General features: G+C 46.4%; 1 protein-coding gene and 1 long non-coding RNA gene across 5 annotated transcripts in view; one reads left to right on the forward strand and one right to left on the reverse strand.

The window, feature by feature from the left end:
- Positions 1-331: 331 nt before the first annotated feature.
- On the reverse strand, positions 332-5,526 carry LOC134739765 (uncharacterized). The gene is made up of 4 exons (XR_010126809.1): positions 4,471-5,526; positions 3,185-3,272; positions 2,869-3,092; positions 332-1,684 (listed from the first exon to the last, which is right to left on the reverse strand). It is a non-coding gene; the product is annotated as an uncharacterized LOC134739765 (long non-coding RNA).
- FNDC1 (fibronectin type III domain containing 1) overlaps positions 3,695-17,998 on the forward strand; it is a 100,138-nt gene continuing 85,834 nt past the window's right edge. For all 4 annotated transcript variants that reach the window (XM_063666794.1, XM_054493146.2, XM_063666795.1 and 1 more), the window contains exon 1: positions 3,695-4,073. In XM_063666794.1, the coding sequence (XP_063522864.1) occupies positions 3,710-4,073 (364 nt within the window). In that variant the 5' untranslated portion in view covers positions 3,695-3,709. The remainder of the gene's footprint in view (positions 4,074-17,998) is intronic.

A 17,998-nucleotide genomic window follows, 5' to 3' on the forward strand; every position in this document is an offset into this window, starting at 1 on the left:
ACTTGAGTCTGTACTGGAAGGTCATTTGAACTTGCTTCCCATGTATCCATATGAAACTCAAGAATAGCATTTTAATTTACCCTATCACATAGGAATGCCAAGACAATGTATATGAGGAGTGCTGAACTCCTTGGATGTATGGTTATTTTAAAAACAACTAGAACCAGAAATAGGGTATATGAACATAAGCTGATCTGTAAAGCCAGAAAAAACCACAGAACTAAGGCAGACTAATAAGTCATTGATTTTAATGACTGGCCATCCATCTAGCCCCAGAGCAACCTCCACTCTGTTTGGTTTTGATGAACAAAATACAAGCAACAATCAGGACATCAGGAAATTATGTGAAAAAATATTAAAATCTTAAAATCTTTCACAGGACAACAGTATTGACATTGGACTCAAAACTGACAAGAAGGAAGAAAACTTCCTTGTGCTCATATTTTTGAGATGACCACATTCAGAACAGATGACTGACTCCGAGTTCCATTTTCTTTAAGATCTTTTAAACCTAAAGGTAATAATACCTTTTGATTAAACACACACTCCCAAATTTGTAATGAAATCAGAATCAAAACTCATAAGTGTCAGTAATTTCATTTAATATCAAACAGCCCATGGTTGAGGGTTCTGAAACTCTAAAATTGGAAGTAGTTTTGCATTGTGCTTCACTCTGAAATGTACCCCTAAGAAAGTTGCTCTAATAAGTATCATTCTGGGGAGGAAGATACGTGCACATGCATCTCATGAGGATGGAGGGAAGGAAACTGATGTCTGATGAGCTTTCACTGTGTGCATCTACAGATTATGGCATATGATTAGTTCATTAAAATGAAATTAAAGAGTGACATCCTGAAATTACAGAAGTCACAATGGAGAGTTAACGAGCAGCATGAGAGCAGTGTGACTTGGTATATTGCAAATCCTCTTTTTCTCTACATCCAATGAGTCAGAAAATCTCCCAAGCCATACCTTTAAGATGCATCCAGAACCTCGTTGGTTCTCATGCCCCACTGCTGTCCATCATGTCCAAGCACCGTCTTGCCTCACTGGGATTGTAAGAGCCTGCTTACCCGTGTCTCCTCTGATCAGAATTCTCCAGTGTCGCCCTTCACCTCTCAGAGTGAAAGCCTAAACCCTTCCTGCAGCCTGTAAGGTCCTCAGTGCTGCCTCCCCTTCTTTGCTTTTAACTTACCTCCTGCTATTCATCTGCTTTTAGTCACTGCTAATCCCCGGGGTCTACAGCAGTGTTGGGAACAGAGCAGATCACAATAAGTATTTGCTGAATGAATGAATGAATGAATGGCAATTAACCTCAGCATTTCCTGGATGTTACTGTGTTTGGTTCTGTGATGGCCTCTTTTGGGTGACAGATGAGCAATAAAGATAAATCTTGGTTCTTGCCCTCTTAAGAACAGGGGGGAGTGCACTAGTCAAGACTCATTGGTTATAGAAAATAGAAATCTCATTCCAAGCTAGCAAAAGGGAGTGTGCTGTCCCCAGAACCAGTGTTCAGAAAGCGCAGGGGTGAGGCTGGAGCCCGGGACTGTTGCACCTGCCCGGCGCTTTTCCATCTGCTTGGCTGCTCTCCATGCATGGCTTCCTTCTCTCTGGCTGGTGTCCCTGGAGGCTGGAGCCAGAGCCACAGGCCCACCCTGGCTACTGCATTGGTGTCCTGTGGCCGCTGTAACAAATAATTACAAACGGGGTGGGTGGCTTAAACAACAGAAATTTGCTCTCTCAGTCTTGGAGACCAGAAGTCTGAAATCAGTTCCACTGGCCTGAAGTCCAGCACAGGCTCCGGAGGAGCCTCTTTCAGCCTCTGGTGGCTGCCAGCATCCCTGGGCTGTGGGTGCATCGTTCCCATGACTGCCTCCGTCCTCACCTGGATTTCTCCTGTGTGTGTCTATCTCCCTCTCCTTTGTTTTATCAGTTACATACATGACTGCATTAGGGCCCACCCAGATAATCCACGATAATCTCTCCGTCTCAACATGCTTAATCACTTTTTAATAAACCATGTAAGGTGACATTCACAGGGCCAGGGACTAGGACAGGAATGTCTTTTTGGGGAGGAAGGCTGTGTTTCAGCCTGCCGTGGCTACCATCCTTCCAAATCCACGAATGATGGGAGGAAAAAGACCTTTCCACCAGCCTGCGTTAGAAGAGTCCCGACTCTGAGTGACCCTGTCTAGGCCACTGCAGAGCCCTGAGCCAGTGGGAAGTGGGGCTTTGGGAAGGAGTGGGAGTAAGGAGGGGGCCTGTCTCTTGGTTGGAGTTGGGGAGGGAGCTACCATTCCCCCAAAACAGGCAGAGCCGGGTGGCTGCTGGTGAGACAGAAACCACACAGCTCCATTAAATGGCATGCAGGGAAACATGGTAACATAAGGGAGTAATGCAGGAAAGTGTGTTTAGGCTGGGCGTGGTGGCTCACGCCTGTAATTCCAGCACTTTGGGAGGCCAAGGTGGGCGGATTGCTTGAGCTCAGGAGTTTGAGACCAGCCTGGGCAACGTGGGGAAACCCTGTCTCTACAAAAAATACAAAAATGAGCTGGGCATGGTGGCTGAAATCTGTAGTCCCAGCCACTTAGAAGGCTGAGGCAGGAGAATCGCTGGAGCCTGGGATATGGAGGTTGCAGTGAGCCAAGTCTGCACCACTGCACTCCAGCCTGGGCGGCAGAGGCAGAGGGAGACCCTGTTTCAAAACAAAAACAAAAAGAAAAACAAAAACAAACAGACAAAAAAAACCTTTGCTGGGAAGCAGGAGAGTTCCCTGGAAAGGAAGGCGGTAGGTTTACGCCTTTCCTGGGTGCTCAAATTCAAAGAGATACTGTATTTCTAGTTTTCATCTCTTTACAATTCATTTACCTTTTTTTTTTCCTCTCTGCAGAACACAAATCCGGTCAAGTTTTGGGTTGTCATGAGGGAGAACTGACAGCGCTGGGCGGTGAGTTCAGCCAGGTTATCTCTGCGAGGACACCGGTCGGCGGACAGCAGCACGCGGCGTCCAGGACCCGGCCTTCCTAGAACTCGGGTCACTGTAGCCTCCAGGGGCGCTCCGAGTCCATCTGGAGGGCCGCGAGGCTTCCAGGCTGGAAGGAGGAATAGGGAGAATGAGGAATAGGGAGACCTGGGGCAGTGTTAAAATTACAGAAATTACTGTAAAATTAACAGAAAAAATTACAGAAAAAGGCGAGGTCCGCTGAGTCCTCGGCTTGGGCAACAAGGCACACTGAAAACTGGGTTCCTTTTCGACCGGCATCGTGCGCGCCCTAGAAATGACAGCCAGACGGAGCAGGGTCTAAGGACGCTGAAAACCCCTGACGTGGGCGCGCTGGGTGCGGGTAGGGACGTGGAAGGACTGGGCTAGCCACAGGAACTACAGCGCTGCGGGCCGGGTGAGGGGTCCTGGCCCGAGTCCCCACGTGGGGCGCACAGGTGTTTCTGTAAGGGGACAAAGGGCATTCCTCGGCGCGATGGGCGACTTCCCCAGCCAGAAAATGAGAGGGTTAGACGAGGGGAGGAACTTCCTCAGCCACTTGGCCCAGCACAGCTACCGCCGCAAGTTCAGAACCTCTAAGTCAGTCCGGGGCGCTCCGGCCCCTCCGTCCCGCGCCCCTCCCGCCTCCAGCCCGGGCCCCGCCGCCCCCGTCGCCCCCGTCGCCCCGGTCGCCCCGGTCGCCCCCGCCGGCCCAGGCCCCGGCCCCGCATGCCGGCAGGGGGCGCCCGAGCGCAGCTAAAAGGCTCGGCGGGAGGTCGGCGGCCTCAGTGGCGGAGCGAGGCTGCCGGTGAGCGGCCTGGAGCGATCGCCGCGGGGCAGGGGAGCGGCGGGCACCGCGCAGAGCGCGCAGAACAGACGGACGGCGGCGGGGACCCGACGGCGGCGCCTCTGCACTCCCCAGACTCCGGCCAGCGCCCCCCTGCCAGCCGCGAGCACCCAGCCCCGGCCCACCCCGGGCTCCCGATGGCCCCTGAGGCCGGGGCGACCCTGCGCGCGCCGCGCCGGCTGTCCTGGGCGGCGCTGCTGCTCCTGGCCGCGCTGCTCCCCGTCGCCTCCTCGGCGGGGGCCTCAGGTACGCGCCGCGCCCGGGCCCCCGGCGCTCCTCCGCTCCCCGCGCACCCTCCTGCGCTCGGGCCCCGTCGTCCCGCTCAGTGCTGGCTACGGGTAGTGTCACTAGCCTGTGCGTCCTCGTCACTCGCGGGTCGGGGCACTTGGCGCCCTGTGTGGGTGGCGGGAGCGCGGACGCCTCGGTGCCCGGGGACCGCAGCGCGCTGGCGTTTAACTTTGCCATCGCCCGCCCTGGGGTCGGGAGGCTCCAGGCGTCTAAGTGTCCCGGGAGATTCAGGCACAGCGGGGAAAAAAGGAAAAGAAAGGCGACTTTCGGCGTGCGGGCTGGGGTAATGCCTTTCTTTGCCCAGAATTTCCCGGGAGCGTAGGTGGTCATCCTTCTTTCTCCGCGTTCACCTCACCCGAGGCAGGATGACAGGCGCACTCGGGAGACCGGAGGGAGGCAGAGCAGGGCTATTCTAGAAGGTCGTGGGGAAAGGCTGCGAGCTGCCTCACGGCGTCGGGTGCCTCTGCGCTCCGGAGGAGACGCGCTCCAGTGCCAGCTCGGCTCCAGGCGGCAGGAGGTCCGCGCGCCCGGGGGGAACGTTCAAGCTGGGAGAAAATGTTTGTCTTGAGAGGAGGGAGAGGGAAATGAGAAAGCTGATTCCAGAGAAGCTCGTCCTTCCCCGATGGCTGAGGCTGCAGCCAGGATGGATGCTTCCTTTGAGAGCAATGCTTTTCAGAAAATGCTAGCGCGCTCCTGTCAGATTTCTTGCAAGTTTCCTGCAGAGAGAGACAAGTTTGTGGCTAGGTTTTCATTCCTAAGCCTTTGGCGGCCCTTGTTCCCACCTCCTGTGCAGGCATTTTTACACTTGAAACTGGCTTTTAGGTCACTGGTTTGTAGAAATCCAAGAAGCAGACAATGATTGTCAGATACTATTCCAACGAGGGTACCAGTTTTATGATGCTATTTAGTGTATATATTGTTCTCTTACTTCAGAGGTAAAGGAAGAAAAGTTGGGGATCACATTACTTTGTGACTTTTTGGTAGATACATCATCCCAATGCTTGGCTCAGGTTTATGCGAGGTATTCTGATGCCAATGCCACTTTCTCATAAAAGGCAGTGCCTGCCGTAGGGTCTTTTTCTTCCCATTAGTGATCTCTAGGAAAGTATTCACTGAACATTTTGCACAGTACTTGAGAGGAATAAAACTAAATAAAGTCTTCCAACTTCCCCATCACAACTCCTGGCTTTTGTTTTTCTAAGTGAAAATTTTCCGGGTGCTGGAAGAGTTTTTGTTTCTGAAAATGGTCTGAAACTGGAACCAGTGCTGCCCTGGCTTTGTGGCGATTCCAGCCTTCTGCCTTTCCGATTCCTCTGCCACCTGCCCGTGGGTTGCATGTGAGTGGGTCCGAGCGGGGTTGTTTGTGAGAGCTCCTGGAATCCCACCGCGATCTGCACTCTTGCTTCTTTCGCCTTCTGCTCTGTGAATCACTGTGCTGAGGAATGCTGGGGCTGGACGGCTTCCCAGCCCTTCTCTCTACTGTGTTGACGTGGGATCTACAGTCAAATGATGACCAGACTACAAGTGGACAAAAGAGGACAGGCACATTTCAGAATGAATTCTACTAAATTTAAATTAAGTCATAGAAGGATAGAAACAGACATAGCAACCTGTAGATAGCTCCCCATGCTGTGGATGAAATTATGGGGTACATAATTTCTTTCATGGGCTCCCTTTGACAGCAACGTCATGGATAGACTGCTCCCTCTCTCTGGTTGAACTAATGCATGGACCAAGCGAGCTGCCTGTGTCAAGCTCTCCCCCTCACCACCCTTTTGGGGCCAGAATCTCTGTAAGGAAATTACCCACGGCCACATAATAGTGGCTCCGAGGGACTTTGCTTAAAGCAGGACACACTGAAGATCTGGATAAGCCCTTCAGTGTAGGGTCAATTAAACATAAAACAAAATAAGCAAGCAGTGTTGCCTCCTCCACACACATCCATCCCGACAATAGGATACTATGCAAACATTAAAATTATGATGGCCTTGCCAGTCTGGTATGATACATTTTTCTAAACACATGTGGATGTACTCACACATGCACATATTTACAGTGGGTATCTTAGGGTGGTTAGGGGTGATTTTTATTTTCTTCTTTAAAGAAGCTTTTAGGGAATTTTCCATGTCAAAACTATTTTCAAAGTAATACTAAGATTACTAAGATGCTATTTTCCTTTTTCACAGTTGACATTTGCACTGAGGGTGCAAAAGCTTGATGGGTAAACTGCGGGTGCCTTACTGAGAATCAAGGCAGGGACATCGCCATGCACTAGTAGTCTTTGAATTTTGGGGGGCCTTTGCAGTTAAAAAAAATTTGCCAGTTTCATTAAGAATGTTCTTGATGCCACAGTAAAATTATTAATTTTACCAAATCTTTGTATCTTTGAGTGTATGTCTTTTTAATAGTGTAAATAAAAGGGAAGGACACATAAGTTACTACTGCTGATGATGAAGTTCAGTGGCAACTCCAGGGGGAAGCACTGGTGTGATTGTTTGAGTTGTGCATTAAGCTAGCTGATTTTTTAAAATGGAATGTGGTATTTACCACAAAGAATGACAACAGACAAACTAGAGTTATTCTGACTTGGGTATTTGGCCGATGTTTTCTCAAAAATGAACAAAGGGAACCTGCTACTTCTAGTAAAATAACTGCTATTATTGCTTGCCAATGATAACATTTCAGCTTTCAAGTGAAAATCAGAATTTTGCCAAGTTGTTTCCACCACTGTAAGCTTGAAAGTTTCCCAATATTTAAATTTTTTTCTAGTGAGATCAATGGTGATATAAATGAATGTGATTTGTAAATGTCATCTTATAAAGTGTCAACATTTGGATAATCTGCATAATCAAATAAACCAATAAATCCAAATGACCAGTGGAGCCTTACAACAATCTTGCATGGGTAAAAGATCTGTTCAAAGTGCATGATAGCCCAATGGATTTTTAATGTAACAAAATATGAAAAATTCTTTATATGATTTCAGATTCTAAGAATTGGCTACTTGATGAATTTTGGTGTAATATCAAAGATTTTTCAAAATTATCCAAAAAGGCTATTGAAATAGTTGTCCATCTACACATCTGTGTGAGGCTGGGTTTTCTCCAACCAAAACAACGTATTGCAATAGATTGAATGCATAAGCAGATTGGGGATATTCTATTAAAAAGATTTGCCAAAATGTAGAAACAAAGCTGCTCTTCTCACTCATTTCTCTTTGTTTTGGAAAACAGTTACTTTTCATATAAATATATTTGTATGTCAACATGTAATGGTTTATTATTGTTTTTTAAAATAAATAAGTACATATTTTAGTTTTAATTCCCAGTAAAGTCAATAAGGATAGATAAAACTCACAGAAACATAACCTCCTTGGCATCCTCATAAATTTAAGAATAGAAGATAATTCAGACACCAAAATGTTTGAGACACACTGGTATATATGGAGGGAAGCCGGTTAAAAATCAGGATGCCTGGGTGTGAGTGGCAGTGCTGTCTTGTACCCCTGGGGGCCTTGGGCTAGTCTCCGCTTCAGAATAGGCCAATTGAAGGAGGCTCCTTCCATCTCTGGAAGCCTTTAGAAGATTGCCTGTGGCTCAACCTGCATGTGGCTTTATGGGGTTTCCCTGTTACTTCAGTCCTCTTTGAGAGAACGTGGTGAGACCCTCTCTCCTTTTTTGTGCACTGGAACCCGCCAATGGCAGATGGAAGAGCTGTTTTGTTCATCAACTGATCATGAAATTTATTCCTGTGGAATCAGAGGTTGTAATAGGATTGCAGAGTGACAATTTGCATCCCTAGAAAGTTATCACCAGACAGTTCCAGAGCATGATCAATATACCCTACCAAGACCATTCACATCATACTTAAGTTCTAAAGGCCCGTTGCCTGAAAACAGGAGGGGAAGGAGAGTGTATTCATTTCCTATTGCTATAACAAATTGCCACACACTTAATGACTTGAAACAATACAAATTTATGATCCTTATTATAGTTATAGAGATCAGAAGTCTGAAATGTGCTGCGCTGGGCAAAAATCAAGGCCTGCATTGAAACTTTAAGGGAGAATCTATTTCCTTGCTCCTTTTACCTTCTAGAGGTGCCCACATCCTTGGTTCTCGGGATTAGGACAAGGACATTTTTGGGGAACCATTATTCTTCCTACCTCAAGGGAAGGGGGGGGCAGGGAGCCTGGAAGCAAACATTTCGGGAGAGGCTCCATCACCCTTGGCTGATTAAGGAGCAGACCTCTTTTCATTGCCCCCCCCCCATGGAACTTGGGGATTTCTTGAGTTATAATTAAACTGTTATCAGAAGCTTTTATTTCAGTCAAAAAAATAGAGGTATTTAAAGGTATAAAAGTAAAGGAGAGAAAGGAATATGTATGTGTATGTATTTACTTGTAACTGCACAGGACGTTTCTGTTAGAATACCCATGAAACGACAAACTTTAGTGCCTTTGGGGAGGAGAGCTGGGTCGCTGGGGGACAGTGGTGGATACTGTTTCATCCATCTCTTTTTACCAACTTTTGTAGATGTATGTTAGAACATTTGGAATCAGGGAGATGTGAATTGGTTATTCACATTCGTGAGCACCCTGTTTTCCTCCCTCCGAAAAGTTATCCTTGCCTATGAAAAAACCTGCGTCTTCCTCCCTCGGCCAGGCCTGGGCTGCGCGTGCGCTCTGAGGCCCTTAGAGGGCGCTCCTGGACTTCTGGAGCCGAAGCCACCACCCGCAGGCCCTTCCGTGCAGCCCTAGTTGGACTTGGCTGGCTCTGTGGCTTTATAGAGATAAGCAAATTAGGACAAACATCCAGTTATCTGCCCTGTTTCTCCCTTAGTGCTTGCCTTTTGGCAATTTTTCTACTCATTGGCGCTTTCTTCATATATTAAATGGGAAAGGACAGATCACTAATTAAGAGTCGAAATGGCTGCGTGTTAGCAAATTCAAATAAGCACTAGTGAGAAAGGAAATTGCCTAGACCTGCAGCTGGGGTCAGAAGCCCGCTGGCTGTTGGGGTGCCGCTGGTGCCTCTGCAGGCCTCCACCAAAGATGCAGCAGCTGGAAGATGGGGTGAGCGTAAGGGATGTCGCAGGGGTACCAGCCTTAGTAACTGCCTCCTTGGCCCTGATGGGTCACGTCTCAGCCTCTCCCCTCCACCATCAATGTTAATTTTTGTATCGAGAGGATAATATTACAAGTATAATGTCTAATTATTATAATTATATACTATGTATTCTAATTATTATAATAATGCTACACTTGTAGCAAAATAACTTGAGAGGTGTTCATGTTAATTACAAAGTAGATGCTGCTCACATTTTTTTACTGCGGTCTCCTATATGTGGAGGAAATGATTTAATTATGGCATTCTTATAATCTATAAAGTACAATCTACGTAATTCTATTTTCAGTTTTATGAGGAATTCCTAGGTGTACATTTTTACTTCCTTTTAATAATAACTGGCAGTTTAGAGTGTCACGGAGTTCACCATTTCTCTCTGTTATTTAATTTAATTTTCACAGTGACCTTGTGAAGTCAGTAACATCCTCATCTTGCTACTGGGGGAACTGAGGTCAGAGAGGTTAACTGGTTTTCCCAACGTCTGTAATCTAATACTCAGTCTTTGGGGTCCAGATCCCACACTCTCCCTGCAGACACTCCTGTTCTGGTTGGTTTGTGCGTTTACTGTATCTCCTTGTTTTCTTCTCTAGGCTGAATGTGACTGCCAACACTCACATCTTTGATCTGCTCAGAATGCCTTCCTGAGTTTACTTTTGTAACATTGCTGTTGGCTGTTGAAAAATGATTATGTGAGGTACTGAAATGTGTTGAACTCCAGCAGGGCTTAACTTAAGACAAAGTGGCAGTGAATCTAGCCTCTGCTACAAGTCGGATTTGGCCTGTGGATATGAGCAGGGTCCTCACTGTGGGAAGCCCCCTTTCCTTGGTGGTCCTGTCAAGCTCGCCTGTCAGCTCCTTGAAGCCGGTGCTGAGTGTCTAACCTGTTACCCAAACTCTTTACCACTTAATTTCAGGGGCTCTCCGTGAGTGCTTGATCCTTACCATGGAAATCACAACTTTGAACCTTTGAGACTGTATTTAAACAGAAGGCTCCCGGAAGTGCCACCACCTTGTGCTAAGACATTCAGTTTTGTTTACTGGACCATTTAAGTCAAGGAATAATGCTGAGAAACATTAGTGGCTAATATATACGGTTGACAAGTCCCTACGTCTCACAGAGGTGGTGAGGCTGATGCTCACAGCGTTAAAGTGTCTTGAACTTCTCAGGAGAAATGTGCCATTTAAATGCTGGGCTCTGCTATTTAGGGACTGTTTTATGGTGTCACGTCCCTTCATCTGCTTTATTAGGTCCTAACTGATCCACCAATTTGGCTGTGTGACCTTGGGTGGGTCATAACTCCTCAGGCCTCAGTTTTCTCATCTGCAAAGGGAGGGGATTGACCTAGATATCGTGAAGGGCCCCCCAGCTCTAACTTTGTGTGAGTCTCCATTTGAAGGATGTCCATTCATTCATTCATCCATTCAGCAAGGGTTACTAGGAGTCAGACAAAGACATAAAGTCAGATGAACATAGTGCCTGCTGTCAGAGGACACACAGGCAAGGAGGGCTGGATGAGGATAATGCAGACAGGTGATGCGTGCTAGGACAGAGGTGGCACAGGTGTCTTGGGGGTGAATTGACTGGGAGGTCAAGGCCAGCTATATTTGAGCCCTTTTGAGAAGGGCATAGGCATTAGCTGGAGAAAGACGCCAAGGAAGGACATCTGTGGTCGAGGAACAGACCCTGCTGCACATGTGAAGTCACATGCAAGGAACCAGGAATGTCCAGGGTGGCTCCTGCTAAGTGCTGCTCTGGGTCAATGGGTGGCATTCGGGGTTGGAGGTGTAGGAGGCACCCAGCTCAGGAAGGTCCTGGGGTCTGACCTTGATCCATAGTGTTGGTGGCCACCGAGGGAGTGCCATAATGTGGCACGTCGCTGGGTCAGTGGGAGGTCAGGTAGCAGCCAATCCCAGTACTGCATGGGGCTCTGGCCAGAAGGGGCCATTGCGGCTTTTGTTCATTGTTTGGGGCTTCTTCTATATTTGCCTACTTGTCTGGGGCCTTCTTCATGACCATATAGAGCAAATGCCTATATTGTATTGCCTCCAGTCATATCTCATTTGAAGAATCATCTTTGTTCCATGTTTTCTGAAATGGCTCATATGTTCTAGAACAGTCCTATTTTGGAAAGGGCTCCAGGGTAGCATAAGTCTCATGTATTTACATGTGGGCAGTCTGGTAGGATTGAATTATAGTGCAGGTCTTGAACAGTTGAGTATGTTGGCTTTGGGGCCAGGGGTGGGTCTGTGCCGAATTCAGTGTGGTTCCCGAGGAAAGACCCTGTGCAATTTTAGGAGTTCATGGGTGGGGAGTGGTAAGTAACTTGGCTTAAAGAGGAAATAAATGGACACGATTTACTGAGACTTTCACTAAGTCTACAAACAGAGTGGAGATGAGCATGTGCCGCTCTTGAAGAAGTGTGGATAGCGGGTACCTTAAGCCCTAGTGCTGTGGCTGGAGTTAGCTAGCATTTTAATAAAGTACCTTAGAAAGGTGTGCAGTGATGTCTCCTAATTTTTCATGACCCCTCATTTGTCTGGAGATGAAGTCTCATCCACAGTCACCCATGGCGGAACTCACGGGGCTGGATGGGGTGTGACAGGTGTGGTCAGGTGTGGTGTCCTAGGAGCTCAGGAGAAGCCGCCCTAGCTAGGCAGGGGAGGGCAGGACCTGGGGCAGGCGGGCTCACTGTGAACCCCTTCTGAAGAATCAAGAGGAGAAGCTGCTTTTGACAAAAGCTCTGTGAAATTTATGGGTGCTCTGGGGGCTGGTGGGGAAAACTGCCATGGTGGCACAGAATCACATATAAAATAAAATCCCCCTGCAGAGAAGGCTCGGCCTCCTCTGATGGATGTGTGCTCGTGATGATGCATCAGTCACACTTAGAGGACAGAAAGCTCAGGTGTGCCCTTCACAGAGAAGCTGGCGTGGCTGTGTTTACTTTAGTGCAGTGTCGTGGGGTGCTTTCAGTGATCATTTCTTATGGCCGATTCTGCTGTGCCCATTCCCCCCTAGACATAAAGGTCGGCGGTTTGGACTTCACCCTAGGCTTAAATGCTATTTTTCAAAAAATGTTTTAAAAAAGTTTTAATTTTGAGATAGTCATAGATTCCTGTTCAATTATAAGAAGGATGAATGTTGTCAGAATCAAAATGGAGTCACTTGTGCTAAAACCCCTGACAAACAGAGCCATGAAAGGCCAGGAGGGGAGGGTTCTATGCACGAATGCCTGATAACAAGAGCTCTCAGCAAAGACTACAAAAATTACAAGCTTGCAAAAGGCCGTGACAACCTGACATCTGCCCAGCAACTTCCTGTCCATCCTCAGATTGGCACTATCCTCTTCATTGATCCTTGTAGCCAAGGATAATTATCTCAAGACAATTGCTATCATCCTTATTTTCGCTTTAAAAGCCTTAGTCTTCCTTTCACTCCCCGAATATGCCTATAGTTCACCGTGGCATACAAATTCCCATTGCAATACATACTCCTAAATCAACATCATTTTCTCTTGGAGTCTCCCTCTCTGTTGTTTAGGTTGACAGCAGTAAGGTGGACGTACCATGTACCCTCCACCCAGTTTCTCCTAAAGGCGGCATTTGTGTAGCTGTAGTGCTGCATCCCAGCCAGGACAGTGAAGATGCAGAAGAGTTCTCTGAGAAGGCCCTGGTGCTACCTAATGTAGCCACATTTACCTTCCTTCCTCCCATCCACCCCAGACACAAATCTGTTCTCCCATTTTATAATTTTGTCATTTTAAGAATATCATATAAATGCCGTTCTACAGTATGTCACCTTTTGAGATTGTCCAAAGCCTATTTTTAAATGTATTTTGCCCATTCTGCTTGTGATCACTGCAGTTAGCTTGCAAGTGTTTTTTTTTTTTTTTTTTTTGTAAATGGAGAAATCATGGCATGCAATTTGGCATCTCAGGGAAGTGTGGCTACCACCCTGGTCCAAACTGTATTACCTGGATTTTTGCAGTGACCTCTCCATAGTCTCGCTGCTCCTGTCCTCTCCCGCAACATTCCAGTCTCAGGACAGCAGCTGCAGCGATTCTCGTGATGCACAATGTCACAGAACCTTCCAATAGCTCCCTGACTCCCTCAGATACAAACCAGAGTCCCAACAGGTTTTCCAGACTGTGCATGATCCTTTCCATATCACGCCCTCCCTCGCCGTCTGCCATCTGCTTTGGCCTCCGGCCTCCTGGCTGGTCCTGCAATGTACGAGGCCTCTTCCAGCCTTAGGGCTTTTGCACTGGCCATTCCTTTTGCCTGAGCAACCTTCCATGAACATCAGTGGGTTGATAGCTGGGTGCAGTGGCTCATGTCTATAATCCCAGCACTTTGGGAAGCCAAGGCAGGCAGATCACCTGCCTGAGGTCAGGAGATCGAGACCAGCCTGGCCAAAATGGTGAAACCCTGTCTCTACTAAAAATACAAAAATTAGCCAGGCATGGTGGCAGACGCCTGTAGTCCCAGCTACTCAAGAGGCTGAGGCAGGAGAATCGCTTGAACCCAGGAGGCGGAGGCTGCAGTGAGACAAGATTGGGCCACTGCACTCCAGCCTGGGCGACAGGGCAAGACTCCATCTCAAACAAAAACAAAAACAGTCTATGGGTTGATGCCTCATCCTCTTCAGGTTCTTTGTGCAACATCTTCTCAAGAGGCCTCCTGGACTTCTCCCTGCCTTTTACAGGGTAATCCTATCTTTACCCCCAGCACATCTTATCACTACCTTATTTTGCTCCACACCCTCATCAACACCTGGCATTTCATATATTTTACTGGCTTATTTGATACTTGGCTATCTTCCTTTGCTGGAATGTAAGCTCCATGAGGGGAGGACATTGTGTTGGTTTTATTCCCTGCTGTAGCCTCTGTGTCTAGAATGCTGCCTGCAAATAGCAGAGGCTCAGTGACTGCTTACTAAATGACTGGATGTGCTTTCTTTGGTATTAGTTACATATGATATACCTAAATATATTTATGTATGTTGACCGGCCTCCAGCAGAATAAGGGGGTGGTGCCGAGTGTGGGACAGTGCCCTGCTTCCCTCCCACCCTAACTGTGTGGTGTCAGCATATGCATTAGTGAGAGAGTTGCTTTGTGTTGGAAGTCCATTTTCAGTTGGAGAGAAGAATTGAATTTACACAGTATGTGAGTGTCCTAGGGCTGCTGTAATAAAATACCACAAACTGAGTGGCTTTAAACAACAGAAATGTATTATCTTGCAGCTCCGGAGCTGGAAGTCTGGAATCTGTAGAGCCAGTCATACTCTCTTGGAAGGCCCTGGGAGAAAGCCTGTCCTTGCTTCTTCCTAGCTTCTTGTGGTTTCCTTGGCTTTTAGACACATCAGTCCAACCTCTGCCTCCACGTCATATGGCATTCTCCCTGCGTCTTCTCTTATAAAGACACTGGTCATATGGGATTAGGTTTGGCCATCTTAACTCTGTAAGACTGTATTTCCAAAATTTCCCAATAAGGTCACATTGGGTTAGAATTTCAATATATTTTTGGAAGGGATACAATTTAACTCATAACGTATGGTGTGCTTACCAACATGATTCCTTTTCTTTTTTTAGTTTTTAATTTAATTGTAATTTTAAGTTCCAGGGTACATGTGGAGGATGTGCAGGTTTGTTACATAGGTAAATGTGTGCCATGGTGGTTTGCAGCACCTGCCAACCCATCACTGAGGTATTAAGCCTGGCATGCATTAGTTATTTTTCCTGATGCTCTGCCCCAACCCCTGTCCTCCCCTGACAGGCCCCAGTGTGTGCTGTTCCCCTCCCTGTGTCCACGTGTTCTTATTGTTCAGTTCCTACTTATAAGTGAGAACATGCATGTTTGGTTTTCTGTTGCTGTATTCTGCTGAGGATAATGTCTTCCAGCATCATCCAAGGCCCTGCAAAGGACATGATCTCATTCCTTCTTATGGCTGCATAGTATTCCATGGTGTATACGTCCCACATTTTTAAAATCCAGTCTATCATTGATGGGCATTTGGGTTGATTTCATGTCTGCTGTTGTGAATAGTGCTGCAATGAACATACGTGGGCATGTATATTTATAATAGAATTATTTATATTCTTTTTGGTATAGACCCAGTAATTAGGTTGCTGGGTCAAATGGTATTTCCAGTTTTAAATCTTTGAGGAATTACCACACTATCTTCCACAATGGTTGAACTAATTTAAATTCCCATCAACAGTGTAAAAACGTTCCTGTTTCTCCATAACCTCGATAGCATCTGTTGTTTCTTGACTTCTTAATAATCGCCATTCTGACTGGCGCGAGATGGTATCTCATTGTAGTTTTGATTTGCATTTCTCTAATTATCAGTGATGATTCCTTTTCAGTAGGCAAAAGAGTTCATCAGCTTCCAGCACTGGGCCATAGCTCAGATGAGGAAGGGATAAGCCCCTGAGATGCATTGTGTGCTGAACTGTCAACCTGGAGTTCCAAAGACCTATGGACATTCAAGTGGTCTTAATTATTTGATCAAGCCTGGCTAGGTCTTTCACTGATAGATTAAATAATAAGTAATTAACTCACATCTTCTGTGGGCAAGGCACTGTGCTAGGCTCTGGGGTTACAAAGATTTAGCAATAAAGAAGTTGGGATTGCTGTGGCCATCAATGACAATCAAATATGATAAATGTAGCAATATAGGATCATCTTGGACTTTCTAATCAACTTCTACTTGCCAGATGTAGTGTTTTTACATTGAAACATAGAAAATTGTAAGATCAGGAAGAGGAACCACCAACTATGTCTGAGAACTTTGCCTGGTGGGCACACTTTGGTGTTGACTCAATCTGAAACTCAAAAAATCAGTACATTTTTTTTCCTATTCTGTAAAATTTGGGATGTGCCTTTCTCTTTTTTTCTGTCTAGATTGTATTTTCTAGTTGAGACTTCCAGGTCATGAGATGAAGGCAGTCTTGTTCTACCACAGATGGTCCATGGGCCATGGATCTGATAGCCTTTGACCTTCTTGATGATATGGAAAACCACCATGTTCTCTTTTCCTATAACATGTGCCCTGGCTCCAGTCTGTTTTTTAATACCACTTTCCACCTCACCCAACAATTTCCTTCTACTGCTTTCTGATAGACTGGGAGAATTGAAGTATCTTGTTTTGGCTAATAATTCTCAGAATCCACATATGTACCTGCTGATATTCAAACAAACCACACCCAAAGGATGTGAGGCCTTGGGGTGATCTTATTTTCACAGCTGCATCATGACTGCATGTTCAGTGCTAGCACCTAGGGAGGATGAGGTTCAGGGGACAAACACTAGATATCATCTGAGCAGATTGTGTGTCCCTCTTAACAAGCATGCGGAATCTGACTTGGGGTCCTTGGGATGAGTTCTGTGGGGTCCACTGGCACTCTGAAATTGTAATGTAGTTTCATTACAGGAAACAATTCTCAGCATTTTGAGGAGTCAAAGATAGGCTGGGTCACAGCCACAGAGAGGGACAGACTATGAGTCCTCTTGGAATTCAATCCCTGGAAAGCAGTGAGTGACCCAGGGCTTCCACACATGGGGAAAATCTCTAGTAAAATCACTCCTTGAATTCCATTAATGCCATACTCTGTTCTCTGATTATCCTAGCTTTGGGAGGACTTCTGTTCCCCTGGACCCTGATAATGTTTCTTGTTAGTGGCACTCAGCTGATAGTAAATGCCTGATACCCTCACTCTTTCATGTGCCACTGTATTGCTTCCTTCAGTAAATTGAAGCCCATTGCCTTTCTTACATATCTCCAAATTAATTCACTTGTATTCTCAGGGGAGTGGCTTGCTTAGTAACTCTATGTCACCCAGTTGAATAGCATATTCACAGATGTTTACCTTTGAAGGTAGGGAAATGTGTTGGAATTTGACTGGGTCTGTCCAGTCATGGAAATCATTGAAGACTATTTTGGATTTACAATCAATAGGCAGATGGAAGAGGAGAAGCTGAATCAAATTATCTAAGTTTCCTTTCAACTGTCAAGATTTTAAAATTCCAATTAAAAGTATATTTTCCAAGATGGAAGGAAATGAGGACCAAATGCCAGCTCTGCTGTGTGCGGAGGGAGAATTGGCCAAGAGCTGAGATACTGGGAATCAGGCTGGGTCATTTTGTACTGGGTTGTGATTGGGGATATCAGGTGTTTTGTGGCATTTATTCCTCATATTGATGTTATCTCACATGTGTGGAGTGTTCTATGATTTTCTTTCATATTTTATTCTTGCATCAATCCTATGAGGTAGGTAGGATTAGCTACATTCATAGAAAAACGGACTAAGTTTGATATTTGTGGAGAGAAACTTGAGTGGCATATTTGCTTTCTCTGAGGGCCTTGAATGGTGGTGGACACTCTCTTTCAAGAGGAGAAAAATGGGCTCTTTTCAGCCTCGACTTGACTTGACACTGGTGGACATTCCCTTCTTCCTGAAAATCTCTCCTGCTTCTGTGATGCAACTTTTTTCTGGTTCTCCTACCACTAAAATTTCAGATTTAAACGATTTAAACTGTCATCCCTCAGACCTCTGTGTTCTTTGGGTGGAGATGTTGAGTAGACAGTTGGACACACTGGAGCTCAGAGGAGAAGCCAGGGCTGCAGCTGGGAATTCAGGAGCCTTCCACATATGGATGGTCTTTGCAGTCATAGCACCAGGTGTGCTACATGGGTAGAGAAGAAAGGAGTGCAGCAGAGAAGAGGGAAAGCCAGAGCTGGGCTCTACAGTGCTCTACC

The sequence above is a fragment of the Pongo pygmaeus genome, chromosome 5, assembly GCF_028885625.2.
Source record: "Pongo pygmaeus isolate AG05252 chromosome 5, NHGRI_mPonPyg2-v2.0_pri, whole genome shotgun sequence".
NCBI classification, from domain to species: domain Eukaryota; kingdom Metazoa; phylum Chordata; class Mammalia; order Primates; family Hominidae; genus Pongo; species Pongo pygmaeus.